This window comes from Rhinatrema bivittatum, chromosome 17 (assembly GCF_901001135.1).
Source record: "Rhinatrema bivittatum chromosome 17, aRhiBiv1.1, whole genome shotgun sequence".
Classification (NCBI taxonomy): domain Eukaryota; kingdom Metazoa; phylum Chordata; class Amphibia; order Gymnophiona; family Rhinatrematidae; genus Rhinatrema; species Rhinatrema bivittatum.
In genome coordinates, this window is record NC_042631.1 from 57,342,384 (window position 1) to 57,361,274 (window position 18,891).

General features: G+C 46.7%; 1 protein-coding gene across 1 annotated transcript in view; it reads right to left on the minus strand.

Moving 5' to 3' along the window:
• Positions 1 to 18,891, minus strand: part of TESMIN (testis expressed metallothionein like protein) — a gene marked incomplete in the record, with an annotated part of 1,041,263 nt that overhangs the window by 885,867 nt on the left and 136,505 nt on the right. Inside the window, 1 exon segment of the mRNA XM_029583121.1 lies at positions 3,868 to 3,953. Coding sequence (XP_029438981.1) covers positions 3,868 to 3,953 — 86 coding nt within the window.

Consider the following 18,891-nt stretch of genomic DNA (forward strand, 5'->3'; position numbering starts at 1 on the left):
GTAGATCTGCCAGTGTCTGAGGGGAACACTGTCATCTGGGTAACTGTGGATCGCTTCTCCGAGATGGCTCATTTTGTTCCTCTTCCCAAGCTACCATCGGCACCAGAACTTGCTTAGCTCTACGCCTCTCATATCTTTCGTATTCATGGCCTTCCGTAAGATATAGTCTCGGACCGAGGGCCTCAATTTACAGCCCGCTATTGGAAGGCCTTGTGTAAGCAATTTGATGTGCAACTTAGTCTGTCATCTGCCTTCCATCCACAGACTAATGGACAAACAGAGCGCACTAATTGCTCTTTAAAGACTTTTCTCCGCTCCTTTGTCAATGATAGGCGAGGCAACTGGGTGAGCCTATTACCTCTTGCTGAGTTCTCTTACAACAACCACACCCATTCGGTAACTGGCAAATCCCCGTTCCTGACTGTGTTTGGGAAGCAACTCAAACCACCATTGCCTCTGCCAACGTCTAGTACCTCTCCTGCGGCACAGCTGTCAGCTCAACAGATGCATAACCTCTGGCTCTCCATCCAAGTCAGACTCACCAAGGCAGCCAGAACCGCCAAGAGATGGGCAGACCAGCATCGTCAACCGGCACCAGTCTTTCTTCCTGGGGATCAAGTTTGGCTCAGCACCAAAAACATACACCTTTGGGTCCCTTTTCGAAAGTTATCACCATGGTATTTTGGACCATTCCGTGTGGCAGAGAGAGTGGGGTTAGTCGCCTACCGGTTACGCCTCCCTTCTTCCATGCGCATTCATAATGTATTTCATGTTTCGCTGTTAAAACCTCTCATTCTCTCAAGATATCACCCTAAGGTTCCTGAGCCCGCGGACTTGGAGGTACCTGCCGATCCCATCTATCAAGTTCGTGAGGTTCTTGATGTTCGCTTTCACCAACAACAATGGGAGTACCTGTTGGCCTGGGATGGCTGTGGTCCTGAGGACAACACATGGGAGCCCGCTCGTCACATCCTGGACAAGTCTCTGCTTCATCAAGCCCGGTTTGGGCCTTCTCGCAGCGGCGTCTCCACGAGGGAAACGCCGCCGAGTCTCTGAATCCGGCTCCTCCCTCTCTAGGCGCGCGCGGGGAAGCCCAATTTAAAGGGCTATTCCCGCCAGACCGCGGCCCACCCACTTGTATGACGTCAGATGCCGGCTAGTACTTAAGCCGGCGTCTGCTTCTTCTCTCTGCCTTGCAATGAGGTTCCTCTTGTAGAGTACTAGTTGCTTCGTGTTCCTCATCCAGCTCCTGATCCTTGGCTCCTGGTCCTGCTCCTGACGTTCCTATTCCTGCTCCGGTTCCTGACGCTCCAGTCCTGCTCCAGGTGTTCCTGCTCCGGTTCCTGATGCTCCAGCCCTGCTCCTGCTCCCGGTGTTCCTGCTCCAGTTCCAGCCTTCCTGCCTTCTGTGCCTCCGCTTCTGTCCTCCCTGGTTGGTCTTCCTGGCTTTGACTCCGGCTTGCTCCTGATTCCGCTTCTGCCGCCTGCCTCGACCTCGGACTGTCTCATCTTCTACCTTGCTCTTGATCTCCTAAGCCCCAGAGGCCTGGGACCTCACGAGCTTCTCTCGGGGGGGTCCTCTGGCTTCCAGAGTGAAGTTGCCGCTTGAGTTCCAGTATTCTCCTAAGTCCCAGCACCCTGGGACCTCACGAGCTCCTCTCAGGGGGTCCGGAGGCTTCCAGGGTGAAGACTCCGGATCTTCGTGTGACCTGACACCGCCCGCTGGCCTTCTTTTTCTCTGCAGAGTGCCGTCCTCTTCTCCCATCTCACTCTGCCAGGCCGGTGCAAGGGTCCACTACTACGCCAGTAACAGTTATCGACGGGAAAATATAACTAACGTTGCCTCGCTAAAATATTTTCTACTAGATCCAGATTGAAGTCTTGATAAGCATTATAAAGCTCTTATTAATGCTTGCCTTCTTGTTCTTATAATATGCTAAATAGGGACTATTAATGCTTGCCTTCTTGTTCATATAATATGCTATATAGGGACTATAAATTTCATACTGGTGAGTGGGAAAACTTGTGCACACATTCGTCGGCTCATGCCCAGGGATGCAGCTATTTTCTAACATATGTGTGTATATGCGTGCATGTTAGAAAATAGCCTGACCATATTCACATGTGCGCTCAATTTTAAGTGGGTGCACACCTGTGCATGCAAATGCTGCTTCTACAATGTAAGTGGGGGAATTTGAAAAGGCATGCACACCAATGCCATTCCCATTTTACCAGTTCATATCTGGTTAAAGAATAGGACTTCAGACCCTCCTAGTTTAATAGCCTTCCTTCCCCCCTGTTACGAACGACCTTTAAAACCCTGCTGATCTACCTAGATTTTTTGTTTTATAAATTACACATCACCCATAGCAGAAGTAAACCTATGCAGCAGGGGACCCCACAGCACGCTAATGCGAATATTTATGAGCAAATTTTAGGTTAAAATCCTGGACTGTCCATGCCCTGCCCGTCTATGCCCATGCCCTGCGTCTTTGAAAAAAACTTTTCATTTGTGCACACAGTATCAGGTAAGCGCATATCCAGGTGTTTTTTAAAATCTACTCGGCGCATGCCGGCCCAACATATTCATGCATTTGCATGTGTTGAGCTTTTTAAATTCACTTTAATAGTTTATCATCCTAAACAGCATTAAAATATATTACTTATTTGTTTTAGAAGTGTTTTTTTGGTTGAAATGTATTACATACACATAAGCATCCCTCCGCTTAGGGCTCAAACCCGCCTACCTCCGCTTCAGGAATCACCGCATTCCGCCCGCTCTGGACCCCGGGGGCTTTTCTCACTCCACGTGGCGGCCGCCATTACGTGCCTGCTTCTCGTCAGTCTCGCGCGCGCGAGGACGCCGGTCTTGAGCGCTCAACTCCCAGAAGCCTGGCCCCGCCCGTGCTGCTGACGTCACGCCCAAGCCCCGATATAACCGGCGCTCAAACTCTCTCTCATCACCTTGCAACGAGGTTCACAACTCCATAGTTGTTCTTAGTTGCGTTCCTGGTGATCTCCACATTTCCTGCTTCTGACTCCGGTTTGCCTCTGACTCCGCTTCTGCCTGCTGCCTGCCTCCGACTCCGGTTTGCCTCTGACTCCGCTTCTGCCTGCTGCCTGCCTCCGACTCCGGTTTGCCTCTGACTCCGCTTCAGTCTGCAGCCAGCCTCTGACCCCGGCCTGCTTCCTCGTCAGTCTACAGCCTGCTTCAGCCTCCGGTTTGTTACCGACTCCGCTTCAGCCTACAGCCTGCTTCAGCCTCCGGTTTGCTACCGACTCCGCTTCAGCCTACAGCCTGCTTCAGCTTCCGGTTTGCTACAGACTCCGCTGCCGCCCGCTGCCCTGCCTTCAGCTGGCCCTCGGCCCTATACAGCTGGTCCCCTGCTTCCCGGGTACCTTGGACTTCCTTTTCTTCCTGTTTGCTCTGGTCCCGGTCTAGCCTGTCTCAGTCCCTGGACTTTCTGCCTGTATTTCCAAGTCCCGAGATCCCAGTGCCCTACGGGCTCCTCCCGGGGGGCTCCTGATTCCCGGGTGAACACCTCCCGCCTGTGGCTCCGCCCCCCGGCCTACCCTGTCACCCTAGGTAGGTCGGCCCAAGGGTCCACTATCTCGCCAGCAGTGTCCAACTGCAACAAAATCAGTGCACCAGACAAAATTGTAAGGAGCCATGGGATCAAGTAGGCCTCTGTAAGTTCTTATAGAGGAAATTTACCATGCTCCCTATCTCATAGAAACTCTAAGATCTAACTCTGCAAAACTCCCAACTTTATGTGGAGTGACAAATGGAAGACCAATTCAAAATAACTTTGCTGTAGGGCTAACTAGCCAATGTTTGCAGTTTTATTATTAGAATATAATTTCCTACCTGTTCTGCACTGAACTCCGCTGAAGCTGGAACTGGCACAAATCTTCCCAATATTGAAGATATTGAAGACAAAGGTTTAGATAAATCTGTCAAGAAAAATATTACAGAAGTAGCTTATTTATAGTTTTGCTCTAAAATTCATTTTCTATCAGATGTAAGGCACTGAAAAATTCAATTTTCAAATTAAATAGTAAACATAATTCAATCCAGTTCTATTTATAAACTACTTATAAAAAAAAATCCCAAAGCAATGTACATGCATAACATAATCAACATAGCATAAAAGCAAGTTTGCTTACCGTAAATGGTGTTTCCGTAGATAGCAGGATGAATTAGCCATGCTGTCATGGGAACTGCCAATCAGGGCCCGGGAGGCGGAGTTTAACAAGCAGAGTGTAGAATTTTTTCAATCTCTGCAGCTGCGCGTGTGTTCCCACGCAGGAAAGTAACAGATTCTCCTCAGTCTGTATTTAAGATTGAGCCTAGCTGATGAAAGTGCGACTACCAGGGAGGCGGGAGGGTCCGCATGGCTAATTCATCCTGCTATCTACGGAAACACCGTTTACGGTAAGCAAACTTGCTTTTTCCCGTTGATAGCAGGGCTGAATTAGCCATGCTGTCATGGGATTCCCAAGCTCCCAGTCACGCTTAACTATTTATCCACTGCGTGATGTATACCTATGGTAGTCGCTTGTTTTAAGTAGGCAATGTGTGCAGAATCGCCTGTCCCAGCTTCGCATCCCCTGCTGTTTGTCTATGCAGTAATGAGAAGTGAAAGTATGAAGTGACGACCATGTGGCCGTCTTGCAAATGTCCACTGGTTGCACATTTCTAAGATGTGCTATGGAGGTAGCCATGGCTCGAACTTGATGAGCTCGTGGGAGTGAAGGGAGTCGTAAGTTTTGCTTGCTGTAACAAAACTGAATACACTGTACAATCCAGCTGGAGATGGTTCATTTAGCCACCAGTAATCCCGGGGCATTTGGATTGAAGGAGATGAACAGCTGAGATACACGATTTCTAGAGTGTGTTCTTCGCTAGTAATATGCCAATGCTCGCTTACAGTCTAGGGTGTGCAACAAACGTTCCCTGTCATTAGAATGAGGTTTTGGGAAAAAGGTGGGCAACTCTATTGCCTGGTTGAGGTGAAATGCCGAAATTACCTTTGGAAGGAAGGTTGGATGAGGTCGGAGGATCACTTTATTGTGATAGAACTGTAGATATGGGTCGTAATGGACTTGTGCTTGTAGTTCATTAACCCTACGTGCGGATGTTACTGCTACCAAAAATACCACTTTCCAGGTGAGGTATTTTATATGTGCTGAATCCATGCTCTCTACATTAATGGTGGGGGTGGAAGGGAAATAGAACCAAGAGCTAAGAGAAACAGATAAGTATGAGAGAAAAAATGTGTGAGGCTTGCTGGGCAGACTGGATGGGCCGTTTGGTCTTCTTCTGCCGTCATTTCTATGTTTCTATGTTTCTATATGTGGTAGCATGAGTTGTTCAAGAAGTACGTTAAGGATTCATGGAACCGGTAGTTTAGCTACCGGCAGTCGAAGATGCATTAAACCCCTGATGAATCTGGATAAAGCAAAATTGCTTACCTTGTAATAGGTGTTATCCCAGGACAGCAGGATGTAGTCCTCACATATGGGTGACGTCACTGTCGGAGCCCTATCGCGGGAAAAACTTCTGTCAAAGTTTCTAGAAACCTTTGACTGGCAGCCTGAGGCTACTGAGCATGCCCAGCATGCCATGATATTCTCTGCCACAGGGGTCTCACTCCAGTCTCGTATGTAGCAATAAGCTTTAGCAAAAATAAAATAAGAAAGAATCAGAGACCCAACTCCGCGGGGTGGCGGGTGGGTTTCGTGAGGACTACATCCTGCTCTCCTGGGATAACACCTATTACAAGGTAAGCAATTTTGCTTTATCCCAGGGCAAGCAGGATGCTAGTCCTCACATATGGGTGATTAGCAAGCTAGAGGCTGAGTCATTTAGTATTGAGGCAACAGTGAAGTATTGTTGTTGAAATGAGTCAGCCGAAGATCACAGCAGGTTGGTGCAGAAGGAGTTGGGTTTAAACTGGAAACAAGTTCTTTAAGACAGATTGTCTGTAGGCTGAATCTTGTCATCCTTCTTTATCTAAACAGTAATGAGCTGCAAAGGTGTGAAAAGAACTCCATATTGCTGCTTTACATATGTCAATGATTGGCATGGAACGATAGTGTGCTACTGAAGTTGACATTGCTCTTACTGAGTGTGCTTTTACTCGCCCTTGGAGAGGAAGGCCTGGAAAATGCCATACTAGGTCAGACCAAGGGTCCATCAAGCCCAGCATCCTGTTTCCAACAGTGGCCAATCCAGGCCATAAGAACCTGGCAAGTACCCAAAAACTAAGTCTATTCCATGTTACTTTTGCTAATGGCAGTGGCTATTCTCTAAGTAAAGTTAATAGCAGGTAATGGACTTCTCCTCCAAGAACTTATCCAATCCTTTTTTAAACACAGCTATACTAACCGCACTAACCACATCCTCTGGCAACAAATTCCAGAGTTTAATTGTGCGTTGAGTAAAAAAGAACTTGTTGGATTCGTGGACCCTTGGGCCGATCGGAACCAAAGGAGAAGTTGCTGTAGATGGTGGCAGCAGTGGCCCCGACCGGGAGGCGGCAAAGACAGGCTCGGAACTGGCCGAAGGAGGAACTCTGGAAGCCCTATGCGACCAAGGGCTTTGGCGAGGAAGGTGGAGACGACGGAGCTGGTCCAGTAGTGGGAAGATCTTCGCCCTGGAAGCCGATCCTCCCCCGAGAGGAGCTCGTAGGAGTACGGCCGCTGGGACTTAGGAGATTCACCCTGGAAGCCGGAGTCCCCCCAGGAGGAGCCTGTAGGGACCCGGCCGCTGGGACTTAGGCGGACCCGCGAGGGCCAAGTCGGATGAAGTCCAAGGTCAATTGCCGAAGGGTCGTCGGTCGCCAGTCCAGAGTCAGGAACCAAGGGATCACCGTAAGCCAGTCCGAGGTCAGGAGCCAAAGCGTCAACGTAAGCCGGTCCGGGGTCAGAAGCCAGAGGATCACCGTAAGCTGAACCGGGGTCAGAAGCCAGGGAATCGTCGTAAGCCAGTCCAAGGGTCAAGAGCCAGGAAACACCGTCAGCCGAACCAGGATCAAAGATCAGGAAGAGCAGGGAAACTCAGGATGCAGCAACTGGAGTCAGGAGAACCTGGGAACCTCATTGCAAGGTGTTGTTCTGGTCCAGCTGCAGGGCTTAAGTACCCTGCAGCGTCTGATGTCATCAGGAGGCGTCCCCGAGGTTTCCCGCGCTGGCCCCTTTAAATCTTGGCCTCAGACGCGCGCGCGCATCTAGGGGGCGGGGCCTACCGCCGCGAGGCGCCGGCTGCTCCGGCGAGGCGAAGAGGCAGGAGCAGAAGCAGTTGCAGGCCCGGGCGAGGTGGGGAGATGCCGGGCCTGCGGCAGCCGAGGTCCCTGGAGGCCCGGGGAGCGCAGGGCCCGCGCCGAGTCCCGACCAGGTGGGTAACGATTCCGGGGGCGACCCGGAGTCGCAACAGAACTTTCTCCGATTAGTTTTAAATGTGCCCCATGCTAACTTCATGGAGTGCCCCCTAGTCTTTCTACTATCCGAAAGAGTAAATAACCGATTCACATCTACCCGTTCTAGACCTCTCATGATTTTAAACACCTCTATCATATCCCCCCTCAGTCGTCTCTTCTCCAAGCTGAAAAGTCCTAACCTCTTTACTCTTTCCTCATAGGGGAGTTGTTCCATTCCCCTTATCATTTTGGTAGCCCTTCTCTGTACCTTCTCCATCGCAATTATATCTTTTTTGAGATGCGGCGACCAGAATTGTACACAGTATTCAAGGTGCGGTCTCACCATGGAGCGATACAGAGGCATTGTGACATTTTCCGTTTTATTCACCATTCCCTTTCTAATAATTCCCAACATTCTGTTTGCTTTTTTGACTGCCGCAGCACACTGTACCGACGATTTCAATGTGTTATCCACTATGACGTTATATACTTTTACGTTATATACCGTTCTCTGTAAAGGCTATGCCTATATATCTTCTGTTGTAAGTTACTTGTAAACCGGCACGATGTGCAAACGGTTGCCGGTATATAAAATTAAAGAAATAAAAAAATAAATAAATAAATAAATAAATGACACCTAGATCTCTTTCTTGAGTTGTAGCACCTAATATGGAACCCAACATTGTGTAATTATAGCATGGGTTATTTTTCCCTATATGCATAACCTTGCACTTATCCACATTAAATTTCATCTGCCATTTGGATGCCCAATTTTCCAGTCTCACAAGGTCTTCCTGCAATTTATCACAATCTGCTTGTGATTTAACTACTCTGAACAATTTTGTGTCATCTGCAAATCTGATTATCTCACTCGTCGTATTTCTTTCCAGATCATTTATAAATATATTGAAAAGTAAGGGTCCCAATACAGATCCCTGAGGCACTTCACTGTCCACTCCTTTCCACTGAGAAAATTGCCCATTTAATCCTACTCTCTGTTTCCTGTCTTTTAGCCAGTTTGCAATCCACAAAAGGACATCGCCACCTATCCCATGACTTTTTACTTTTCCTAGAAGTCTCTCATGAGGAACTTTGTCAAACGCCTTCTGAAAATCCAAGTATACTATATCTACCGGTTCACCTTTATCCACATGTTTATTAACTCCTTCAAAAAAGTGAAGCAGATTTGTGAGGCAAGACTTGCCCTGGGTAAAGCCATGCTGACTTTGTTCCATTAAACCATGTCTTTCTATATGTTCTGTGATTTTGATGTTTAGAACACTTTCCACTATTTTTCCTGGCACTGAAGTCAGGCTAACCGGTCTGTAGTTTCCCGGATCGCCCCTGGAGCCCTTTTTAAATATTGGGGTTACATTTGCTATCCTCCAGTCTTCAGGTACAATGGATGATTTTAATGATAGGTTACAAATTTTTACTAATAGGTCTGAAATTTCATTTTTTAGTTCCTTCAGAACTCTGGGATGTATACCATCCGGTCCAGGTGATTTACTACTCTTCAGTTTGTCAATCAGGCCTACCACATCTTCTAGGTTCACCGTGATTTGATTCAGTCCATCTGAATCATTACCCATGAAAACCTTCTCCATTACGGGTACCTCCCCAATATCCTCTTCAATAAACACCGAAGCAAAGAAATAATTTAATCTTTCTGCGATGGCCTTATCTTCTCTAAGTGCCCCTTTAACCCCTTGGACTAATCGGAGAAAATTCTTTCGGATAGTAGAAAGACTAGGGGGCACTCCATGAAGTTAGCATGGGGGCACATTTAAAACTAATCGGAGAAAGTTCTTTTTCACTCAACGCACAATAAAGCTCTGGAATTTGTTGCCAGAGGATGTGGTTAGTGCAGTTAGTGTAGCTGGGTTCAAAAAAGGGTTTGGATAAGTTCTTGGAGGAGAAGTCCATTAATGGCTATTAATCAATTATACTTAGGGAATAGCCACTGCTATTAATTGCATCAGTAGCATGGGTTCTTCTTAGTGTTTGGGTAATGGCCAGGTTCTTGTGGCCTGGTTTTGGCCTCTGTTGGAAACAAGATGCTGGGCTTGATGGACCCTTGGTCTGACCCAGTATGGCATTTTCTTATGTTCTTCTTATGATCATCTAACGGTCCAACTGACTCCCTCACAGGCTTTCTGCTTCGGAGATATTTTAAAAAGTTTTTACTGTGAGTTTTTGCCTCTACAGCCAACTTCTTTTCAAATTCTCTCTTAGCCTGTCTTATCAATGTCTTAAATTTAACTTGCCAATGTTTATGCTTTATCCTATTTTCTTCTGTTGGATCCTTCTTCCAATTTTTGAATGAAGATCTTTTGGCTAAAATAGCTTCTTTCACCTCCCCTTTTTAACCATGCTGCTTTTTCATAGCAAAACTGTATGCAATCTGCTAGCCAATTGGATAGAGTATGTTTACCCACTGCTTTCACTGGTTTGTTTGGATCATTTATTTTATTTATTTTATTGTTAATTTTTATATACCGAGGTTCTTATAGAGACTATAAATCACTCCGGTTTACCTATAACGATCATAAGAAACAAAAAGCTGATTGATTTCCTTTGGGCTGCAGTGCGGTTTAAATAAAAGGATAGAGCACGTTTACAGTCCAAGGTATGTAAGGCCCGTTCTCCTTGGTGAGAATGAGGCCTTGGAAAGAATGTGGGTAAAACTATGGATTGGTTCAAGTGGAATTCCGTAACTACTTTGGGAAGGAATTTTGGATGTGTGCGGAGAACCACCCTATCATGTAGGAATTTTGTGTAGGTTGCGTATGTTACAAGAGCTTGTAACTCACTAACCCTTCTAGCTGATATAATGGCTATGAGGAAGATAGTCTTCCATGTGAGAAATTTAAGAGCACAGGAATCTATGGGTTCGAAAGGAGAACGCATGAGTCTTGTTAATACTACCTTATAAGTTACTGCCTTTTAAGTTACTGCCTTTTAAGTTACATTGTAAACCGGTATGATGTATGCATACTAATACCGGTATATAAAAGTTTTTAAATAAATAAATAAATAAATAAATAAATAATACTAAATTCAGGTTCCATTCTGTGACTGGTGGCCGAATTGGTGGTTTAAGTTGAGTGAAACCTCTCATAAACCTACTGACAAGAGGTTGTGTGGAAACGTGCATCTCCTATTTTCTCATGGTAAGCAGAGATTGCACTTAAATGTACTCTTACAGATGAAGTATGGAGATCAGAGTCTGAAAGGTGGTATAAGTAGTCTAATAGAGAAGTTGTGGGGCAGGTGAAAAGATCAATCTTGTTTTGTCTGCACCACAAAGTAAATCTTTTCCATTTGGAAGAATAATTCTTTCATGTGGAAGGTTTACGTGAAGCTATAAGGACTTGGGATACATTGGTTGAAAGGTTGAGTGGTTGTAAAATCAAGCTTTCAACATCCATGCTGTCAGGGATAGGGATTGGAGGTTGGGATGGCGCAACCGACCCTGATCCTGAGTTATGAGAGTGGGAGCTATGTCCAGGCGAATGAGATCCCTGACTGAGAGATCGAGGAGTGTTGGACACCATACATGTTGAGGCCACTACGGGACTATGAGTATCATGGTCCCCTTGTCCTGTTGTAGCTTCACAAGAGTTTTGGTTATGAGCGGTATCGGAGGATACGCGTATTGTAGGCCTGAGTTCCAGGGGCAAGCAAAAACGTCCTTGGCTGGCTGGTTCTTCTGTTTGTGTAAAGAACAGTATTCATCCACTTTGTGATTCAGATATGACGCAAAGAGGTCTATCATTGGTTGTCCCCATCGTTGGAATATCCTGGTCACTACTGAGGGATCCAGGGACCATTCGTGTGGTTGGAATTGATGACTGAGTCGATCTGCCACTACATTGTGTATGCCTGCCAGATAAGTGGCCTGGAGGAACATTGAGTGTGACAGGGCCCAGCCCCAAATCTGTGCAGCTTCTTGACAAAGGAGATATGAGCCCGTACCTCCCTGTTTGTTGATGTACCACATGGCTACTGTGTTGTCCGTTTGGATGAGAACAGTCTTGTGTGAGAGGCAGTCTTTGAATGCATGTAGCGCATAACGTATAGCTCGAAGCTCTAGGAAATTGATTTGAAATGTTGCTTCGAGCTTTGTCCAAGTCCCTTGGGTGTGGAGATTGTCTATGTGAGCTCTCCAACCCAAGGTGAATGCATCTGTAGTTAATGTTATCTGCGGGACTGGTTGTTGAAAGGATAGGCCTTTTCGCAAATTGTCCCTGTTCACCCACCAAAGTAGAGATGAACGTAGCTGGTGGGTTATTTGTATTGAAGAGTGTAGTGGTTGAATGGCTTGTATCCATTGTGATTTTAGTGTCCATTGGGTTACTCTCATGGCAAGCCTTGCCATGGGAGTGACATGAACAGTGGAGGCCATGTGGCCTAACAACATTAGAAACTGATGAGCTGTTGCTTGTTTCCTTGAGCAAAGTGAGTTTGCCAATAGGGATATTGTTTCTGCTCGATCTTTGGGTAGAAAGGCTCTTGATAGGAGAGTGTTCAAGTCTGCACCTATGAATTGAAGTAGGTGAGATGGAATGAGATGGGATTTCTGATAATTGATGAGAAAACCCATAGAGTGAAGGAGCGAAATTGTTCGATTGAGAGAGACGAGAGCTCCTTCTTGAGAGTGACTTGTGATGAGCCAGTCGTCTAGATATGGAAAGACATGGACACTTTGCTTGTGCAAGTGTGCTGCTATGACTGCTAGGCATTTTGTGAAGACTCTTGGAGCAGAAGCAAGTCCGAATGGCAGTACTTTGTACTGGTAATGTTGATGACCTACCATGAAGCACAGATACTTGCGGTGAGGGGGAAATATTGGAATGTGAGCATAAGCATCTTGAAGATCCAGAGAACAAAGCCAGTCTCCTGTTTGAAGAAGTGGAAGCATGGTGCCCAGAGAAACCATCCTGAACTTTTCTTTTTTTAGAAATTTGTTGAGATTTCTGAGGTCTAGGATGGGACATAGGCCCCCGGTTTTCTTTGGAATGAGGAAATAGCGGGAATAGAATCCTCTTCCTTTCTGAGACCTGGGTACGAGTTCTACAGCCCTGACTCTCAGAAGGGTAGATAATTCTATTTGTAGTTGAAGTTTGTGATTTTCGCTGAGATGAGAATGACTCTGAGGAAAATCATGGGGAATTGAAATGAAATTGAGTTGATACCCTTGGTCTATTATTGATAGGACCCATTGGTCCGATGTTATTGATGTCCAATTGGTGTAAAAGCTGGACAGTCTGCCTCCTACTGGCAGTGTTGGCTGAGGGTTCGAGAAAAAAATCAGCAGAACCAGGGGTCACGATTTGAAGCTCCAGGGAGGAAGATTCAGAACCAATGTCAGGAAGTATTTCTTCACGGAGAGGGTGGTGGATGCCTGGAATGCCCTTCCGGAGGAAGTGGTGAAGACCAGAACTGTGAAGGACTTCAAAGGGGCGTGGGATAAACACTGTGGATCCATAAAGTCAAGAGGCCGCCAATGAAGAGTGGGTGACTCGCCAGAATGATGGCTACTGCCTGGACACAATACCCTTATTCAATAAACATACACATGGTTACTGTGACTCCAACATCACTCTAAGCTTCAACAGCAAGAGGAAATGTGGAAAAAAGGATTTGCACTCACAAAGACGGGAGTAGCTGGCTTGTTACAGCGGTTACTACCCCAAACCAAATAAGCCTGATACTTCACTTTCAATGCATATCCAGCATAGTTCTCTGCTTCAACGGCAGGGGAGAAGAAAAACTGATACTTCACACATCCAGCAGAGCTCTCTGCTTCAACGGCAGGGGAGAAGAAAAAAGGGTTCGCACTCACAAAGCGGGGAGTAGCTGGCTTGTTACGGCGGTTACTACCCCAAACCAAATGTGCCTGATACTTCACTTTCGATGCATATCCAGCACAGCTCTCTGCTTCAACGGCAGGGGAGAAGAAAAACTGATACTTCACGCATATCCAGCATAGCTCTCTGCTTCAACGGCAGGGGAAAAGAAAAACTGATACTTCACGCATATCCAGCATAGCTTCAACGGCTGGGGAGAAGAAAAAAGGATTCCCACTCACAAAGCGGGGAGTAGCTGGCTTGTTACGGCGGTTACTACCCCAAACCAAATGTGCCTGATACTTCACTTTCGATGCATATCCAGCATAGCTCTCTGCTTCAACGGCAGGGGAGAAGAAAAAACTGATACTTCACGCATATCCAGCATAGCTCTCTGCTTCAACGGCAGGGGAGAAGAAAAACAACCAATAAGGGCTGTATAACATAGTCTGGGTTAAAACAAATAAGCATGGGTGTAGCTTGCTTATTGCGGCGGTTACTACCCCTACTACCCCTAACTAATCAAGCTAGATATTTCACTTGGATGCAGCTCCATCACTGCTCTCTACATTAATGGTGGGGGAGGAAGGGAAATAGAACCAAGAGCTAAAAGAAACAGATAAGTATGAGAGAAAAAATGTGTGAAGCTAGCTGGGCAGACTGGATGGGCCATTTGGTCTTCTTCTGCCGTCATTTCTATGTCTATGTCTATGAGTAAAGGCTTTGTTCCCTGGATGTGTTTTCAAAATCCAGTAGCAGGCCCAGTTTGAGGAGGTGGTTGGGGCCTAGTAGCTTTCTGTTGCCTTTGTTGTGGTCTTTGCTGGGATCTTGTAGACCTCGGCCTAGAAGCAGGGAGATAATATCTGCGTTGTCTGTAGACAGGCCGTCTTGTGTCTCTACGTATGGGCCTGCGGCTAGGATGCGTGGAAGAATCATGTGGAAGGGAGGATAACTGTCGTAAAGTTTCTGTGTATTCTCGCAACTGTGAAACTGCCTCTTGTACCCTGGAGCCAAATAAATTATCTCCAAGGCAAGGAAGATCGACTAGCTTATCTTGTACCTCTGCCCTTTGGTCTGAGGCCTTGAGCCAGGCCCATCTTCAAGCACTGATGCCTGATGCGACAACTCGTGAAGCCGTGTCGTAACTATCATAGGAGGCTCGTACCTCATGCTTTCCAGCATCTAACCCCTTGTTTATAATAGCCTGCGCAGCTTCCTGGTATTGTGCAGGCAGTGACGGTACAAACTCTTCCATTTGTTTCCAGAGGTTCCTCTGGTATTGAGTCATGAATAAATGTTATGCTGAGATTTTAGAATTTAGCATTGCTCCTTGAAATACCTTGCGGCCCATTTGATCCAGAAATCTGTTATCTTTTCCTGGAGGTGTTGATGAATGGGCTCTAGTTCTTCTGAATCTCTTCTGCGCCGATTCTACCACCATGGTGGGGGAGTTGTGTTTTCTGATATCCTAAAGTGGATTGTACAAGATAAGTTGACTCTACCCGTTTATTCACTGCAGGAACCATGCAGGGATGCTCCCAAAGGCGTTGTTGCAGTTGTAAAAGGATTTCATGAACAGGAATGGCCAGTGTGTGCTTAGGGGGATCTACAAATTGGAGCACTTCCAAAGTTTGTTGCCTACTGTCCTGTTCAGCTTGCAGCTGGAAAGGGATGAAATCTGCCATTTGTTGAACAAAATTTGAAAATGAAAAATCCTCTGGAGGTGATTGTTTTGTAGCATGAGGTGGGGACGGATCAGACATAAAGTCCTCTGATGAGGGATCAGACTCAGTGTCAGACCAAGTATCATAATGAGTTGGTTGATGATGGGGAGGTGTAGTCCTGTGAGGAGGAGGTACACCAGAGGGCCCCGGTAACGGTTCATCAGGTGAAAGGTCCCCTACCTGCTCTTCTACTGGGTTAGATGGCAAGGAGCTTAGTAAGTCATGGTATCTCTTGGTAAGGATACCATGTAGTGCCGCTTCTTCTGACATTGGAAGCTTGGGAAGTGATGGTAGACGTTGAGTCATCGAGGGTTTTAGCTGAGTCAATGACTTTGGTCTCGATACCGGTGGTTTCTTAAGCGGAGGCATGGTGGGTGCCATAGTGTACACGGACATCGATTGTGACATCGATGGAACAGGCGATGTTGATGCAGATAGAAATGAAAACATTGATGCAGGAGTAGAAATTGAAGCTGTCGGTGGCACCGAAGAGCTTGGCATCGATGGAAGTTCTGTCATCGAGAAAGGTACCGATAGGGATGAGAATGGCACCGATGACGTTGTCGTCGAAGACGGCATCGGCATCGAGGTGGTTTGTGGCATCGATATTATCGAGGATTTCGGCTCGATTACTAGCATCGGCGTGGTCGCCGGAACTTGTGCCTGTAAAGCCTCCATTATGATCTGCTTGATGAGGACGGTTAGGTCCGGAGTAGTCGACGCAGGCATCGGCGTCGATGACGTAGTCGATGGCACCGTAGACACCGAGGTTAGCGGAGCATCGGTGGATTTATGCCGCTTTGCAGACGGTTCTTCCAGTGGCGGAATTGATGGGGACGCCACAGGTCGACGATGTCGATGCTTGTGTTTGGGCTTCGGTTCTGAGACTGACCTGGTCGATGATGTGGACGGGGTCGGTGATAAAGAGTCCCCGGATCCTCCAAGGTGTCGTTTTTTAAGCAGGAGTTTCTTAGTGACTCCCGCGGGAGAGGACTTCGTTGAAGTAGACGGTGATGGTACCAACTGGAGATGGAAAAGATGAGCCATTTTTTCCTGTCGGAGCTTCCAACCCTTTGGGGTCATCTCCTGGCATTGTTGGCATGAAGATATTTCATGTTTTTCTCCTAAGCAGATCACACATTCAAGATGTGGATCTATTATTGACATGGTCCGGTTGCAGGAAGGGCATTTTTTGAAACCGGAGGCCATGTTTGTATCGACAGCCGTCGATGAAAAAATTCTGTGAAAATTTGAATCAGTGAGAAAACCAGAAATTGGTAAAGTTTTGTCACCGTCCGGTGACAAAGGTAAAGTGAGACCCGATGTGAGAAAAAAATGAGAATTTAAAGTGACTTTTTTAGTCAAAGTTGTGAGAAATCTCACAGGGCTCCTGTCACCGTGATGCTAATGGCAGTGCGGAAAAACAAAGACTGGAGTGAGACTCCTGTGGCAGAGAATATCATGGCATGCTGGGCATGCTCAGTAGCCTCAGGCTGCCAGTGAAAGTTTCTAGAAAATTTGACAGAAGTTTTTCCCGTGATAGGGCTCAGTCAGTGACGTCACCCATATGAGAGGACTAGCATCCTGCTTGTCCTGGGATAACAAGGGATGTTCAGCAATAGAGTGATTATTAATCGGCTGTGATATGCCGAAATCTCACTGAGATGAACTCATATAGATGGTTTTGCTAACCCGGCCAGGTATAGGGAATGGAGATAATCCAATAAGAGGGTTGGCAAACAGTCTATGGGTGGAATACCTTTCACTGTACACCAGTTGGAATAGCGTTTCCATTTAAAAGTATAACTTCGGCTGGTAAATGGCTTTCTGGTTTCTAGAAGTATTGCTTGTGCTACTGCAGAAACCCCCTGTGCCGTTAATAGTATCCGCTCAATCTCCATGCAGTCAGATGGAGGTAGGAATGGAGTGGATGAATGAGCACGCCCCCTTCCTGAAGTAGAAGATCTGGGCAGTCTGGTAATTGAATTGGAGGTGCGATCGACAGACGTAAGAGATAACTGTACCACGGTTGTCTGGGCTAGGCTGGAGCAATGAGGATCAGTTGACTGTTGTCCGATATGCATTTTTGAATTGTTCTGGTGATTAGTGGAATTGGTGGGAAGGCATATAGGAGATTGGACGTCCATGGGATAAGGAAGGCATCCTGAGCGAGTCGTGAGAGGCTCGGTCAAATTGAGCAAAATTGCGGAAGCTGTGTGTTCGCTTCTGTGGCAAAGAGATCTATTTTCGGAGTTCCCCAACGAGCGAAGATAGTCTGTACCACTTCTGGGTTGAGCGACCATTCGTGCGGGTGAAAAATGTGACTTAACCTGTCTGCTCTGCTGTTTGCTATTCCCGGCAGGTAAGTTGCTTGTAGATGGATGGAGTGTCTGTGTGCATAGTGAAAGATTTGTAGGGCTTCTCTGTAGAGGGGCCATGAACCGACCCACTTTGCTTGTTTATGTAAAACATTGCCACTTGGTTGTCCATATATATCATGACTCGTCGACCTTGAAGATACTTCTGAAAGGTTTTTAGGGCATTGTGTATCGCTCTGAGTTCTAGTAGATTGATCTGCAAGGTCTGTTCGGTTAGTGACCATAGGCCTTGCGTCTCCCATAGGTCGAGATGAGCTCCCCAACCTTTCCTGGATGCATCTGTGGTGAGGACTGCATTGTGTTGCGAAGGACTGAACAAGGCTCCTTTGTCCATTGTGGGTGCAAAGAGCCACCAGTCGATGTCCTTTTTCATCCTGGCCGTCAATGTTATACGGTTCTGCAATGGATGTGAATGCTGTTTCCACGTTGCGTTTTGGTATACCCGTTTAGCAAAATCATCCAGGCATTTATTATCCTTGCCAGGGGGATTGGATTCATGCGTTTTCGACTTCCTTGATCTTTGTAACGCTGATTCCACTACTATAGACTTATGCGGTAATTGTGGAGTGGAATATGTGGAAGGCGTTTGCATTTAAATTTTAAGTCCATTTTCCTAGACACCGCTGACAATGTGAACGGGGTTTCCCATGATTTTTGAAGGACACTGTGCAACACATTGTGTGGCGGAAGTGATGTAGGTTCCCCTAGCGTATCAAAGATCTTTAGCAGGCACAACGTTTCAGCCCTGGGTTCTGGTAATTTCTGAACCTCTAACCGTAAAATAGCTCCCATCTTATCTACGAACTTTGGATAAGAAAGATCCTCCGGGGGAGAATACGGTTCAGGTGGTTGATCCGGCGGATCTGAAGGATAGCCAGTGGAGGAAGTAGGTGAAGAGTACGACGATACAGAATCCCTCTGAGAAGAGTGTGAGCGGGCTGGTGAAAGGGGCTGTGGGAGTATTGGTACAGGTGATGGTTCCACCGGGAACAAATGTGGCTGCCCCGTCGGTTCTTTAGGACTAGATGGAGATTCCGGCGGCAAAGTAAAGGATGACTGCAGCGTGTCAAAAAATCCCACTAGGGATTGTGAGAGTTCCCAAAATGCCTTCCTCGTCTGTGGTGGCATTGGAGGACGTTCATGAGGTGCACCTAACAGCAGCAGCTCATCCGGGTAAATATTTGGGTGATCTGACTGCGGGGTATGAGCTCTTGAACTTTTGTCCCCTCCGAGAGGTTACTATCATGCCCAGACTGATGTCTGGATGATTCCCTTGTGTCACTTGACGTAGAGATAGAATGAGATGAAGCAGAAGATGGTACATGTACTATCTGTCTCTCAGAGGGGCCTGACCTTCCCGATAGTCCTGTATGATGGGAGGAGGATGAAGCTGATGACTTGCCCTCATACTGGGAAGGTCTGTAATGTTTGGAGTGCCTACGTTCATGTCTGTGTACATGCTTACGTCTCCTTGAGGAGGAAGAGGAGCTTCTACCATGACACTTAGAGACATTATG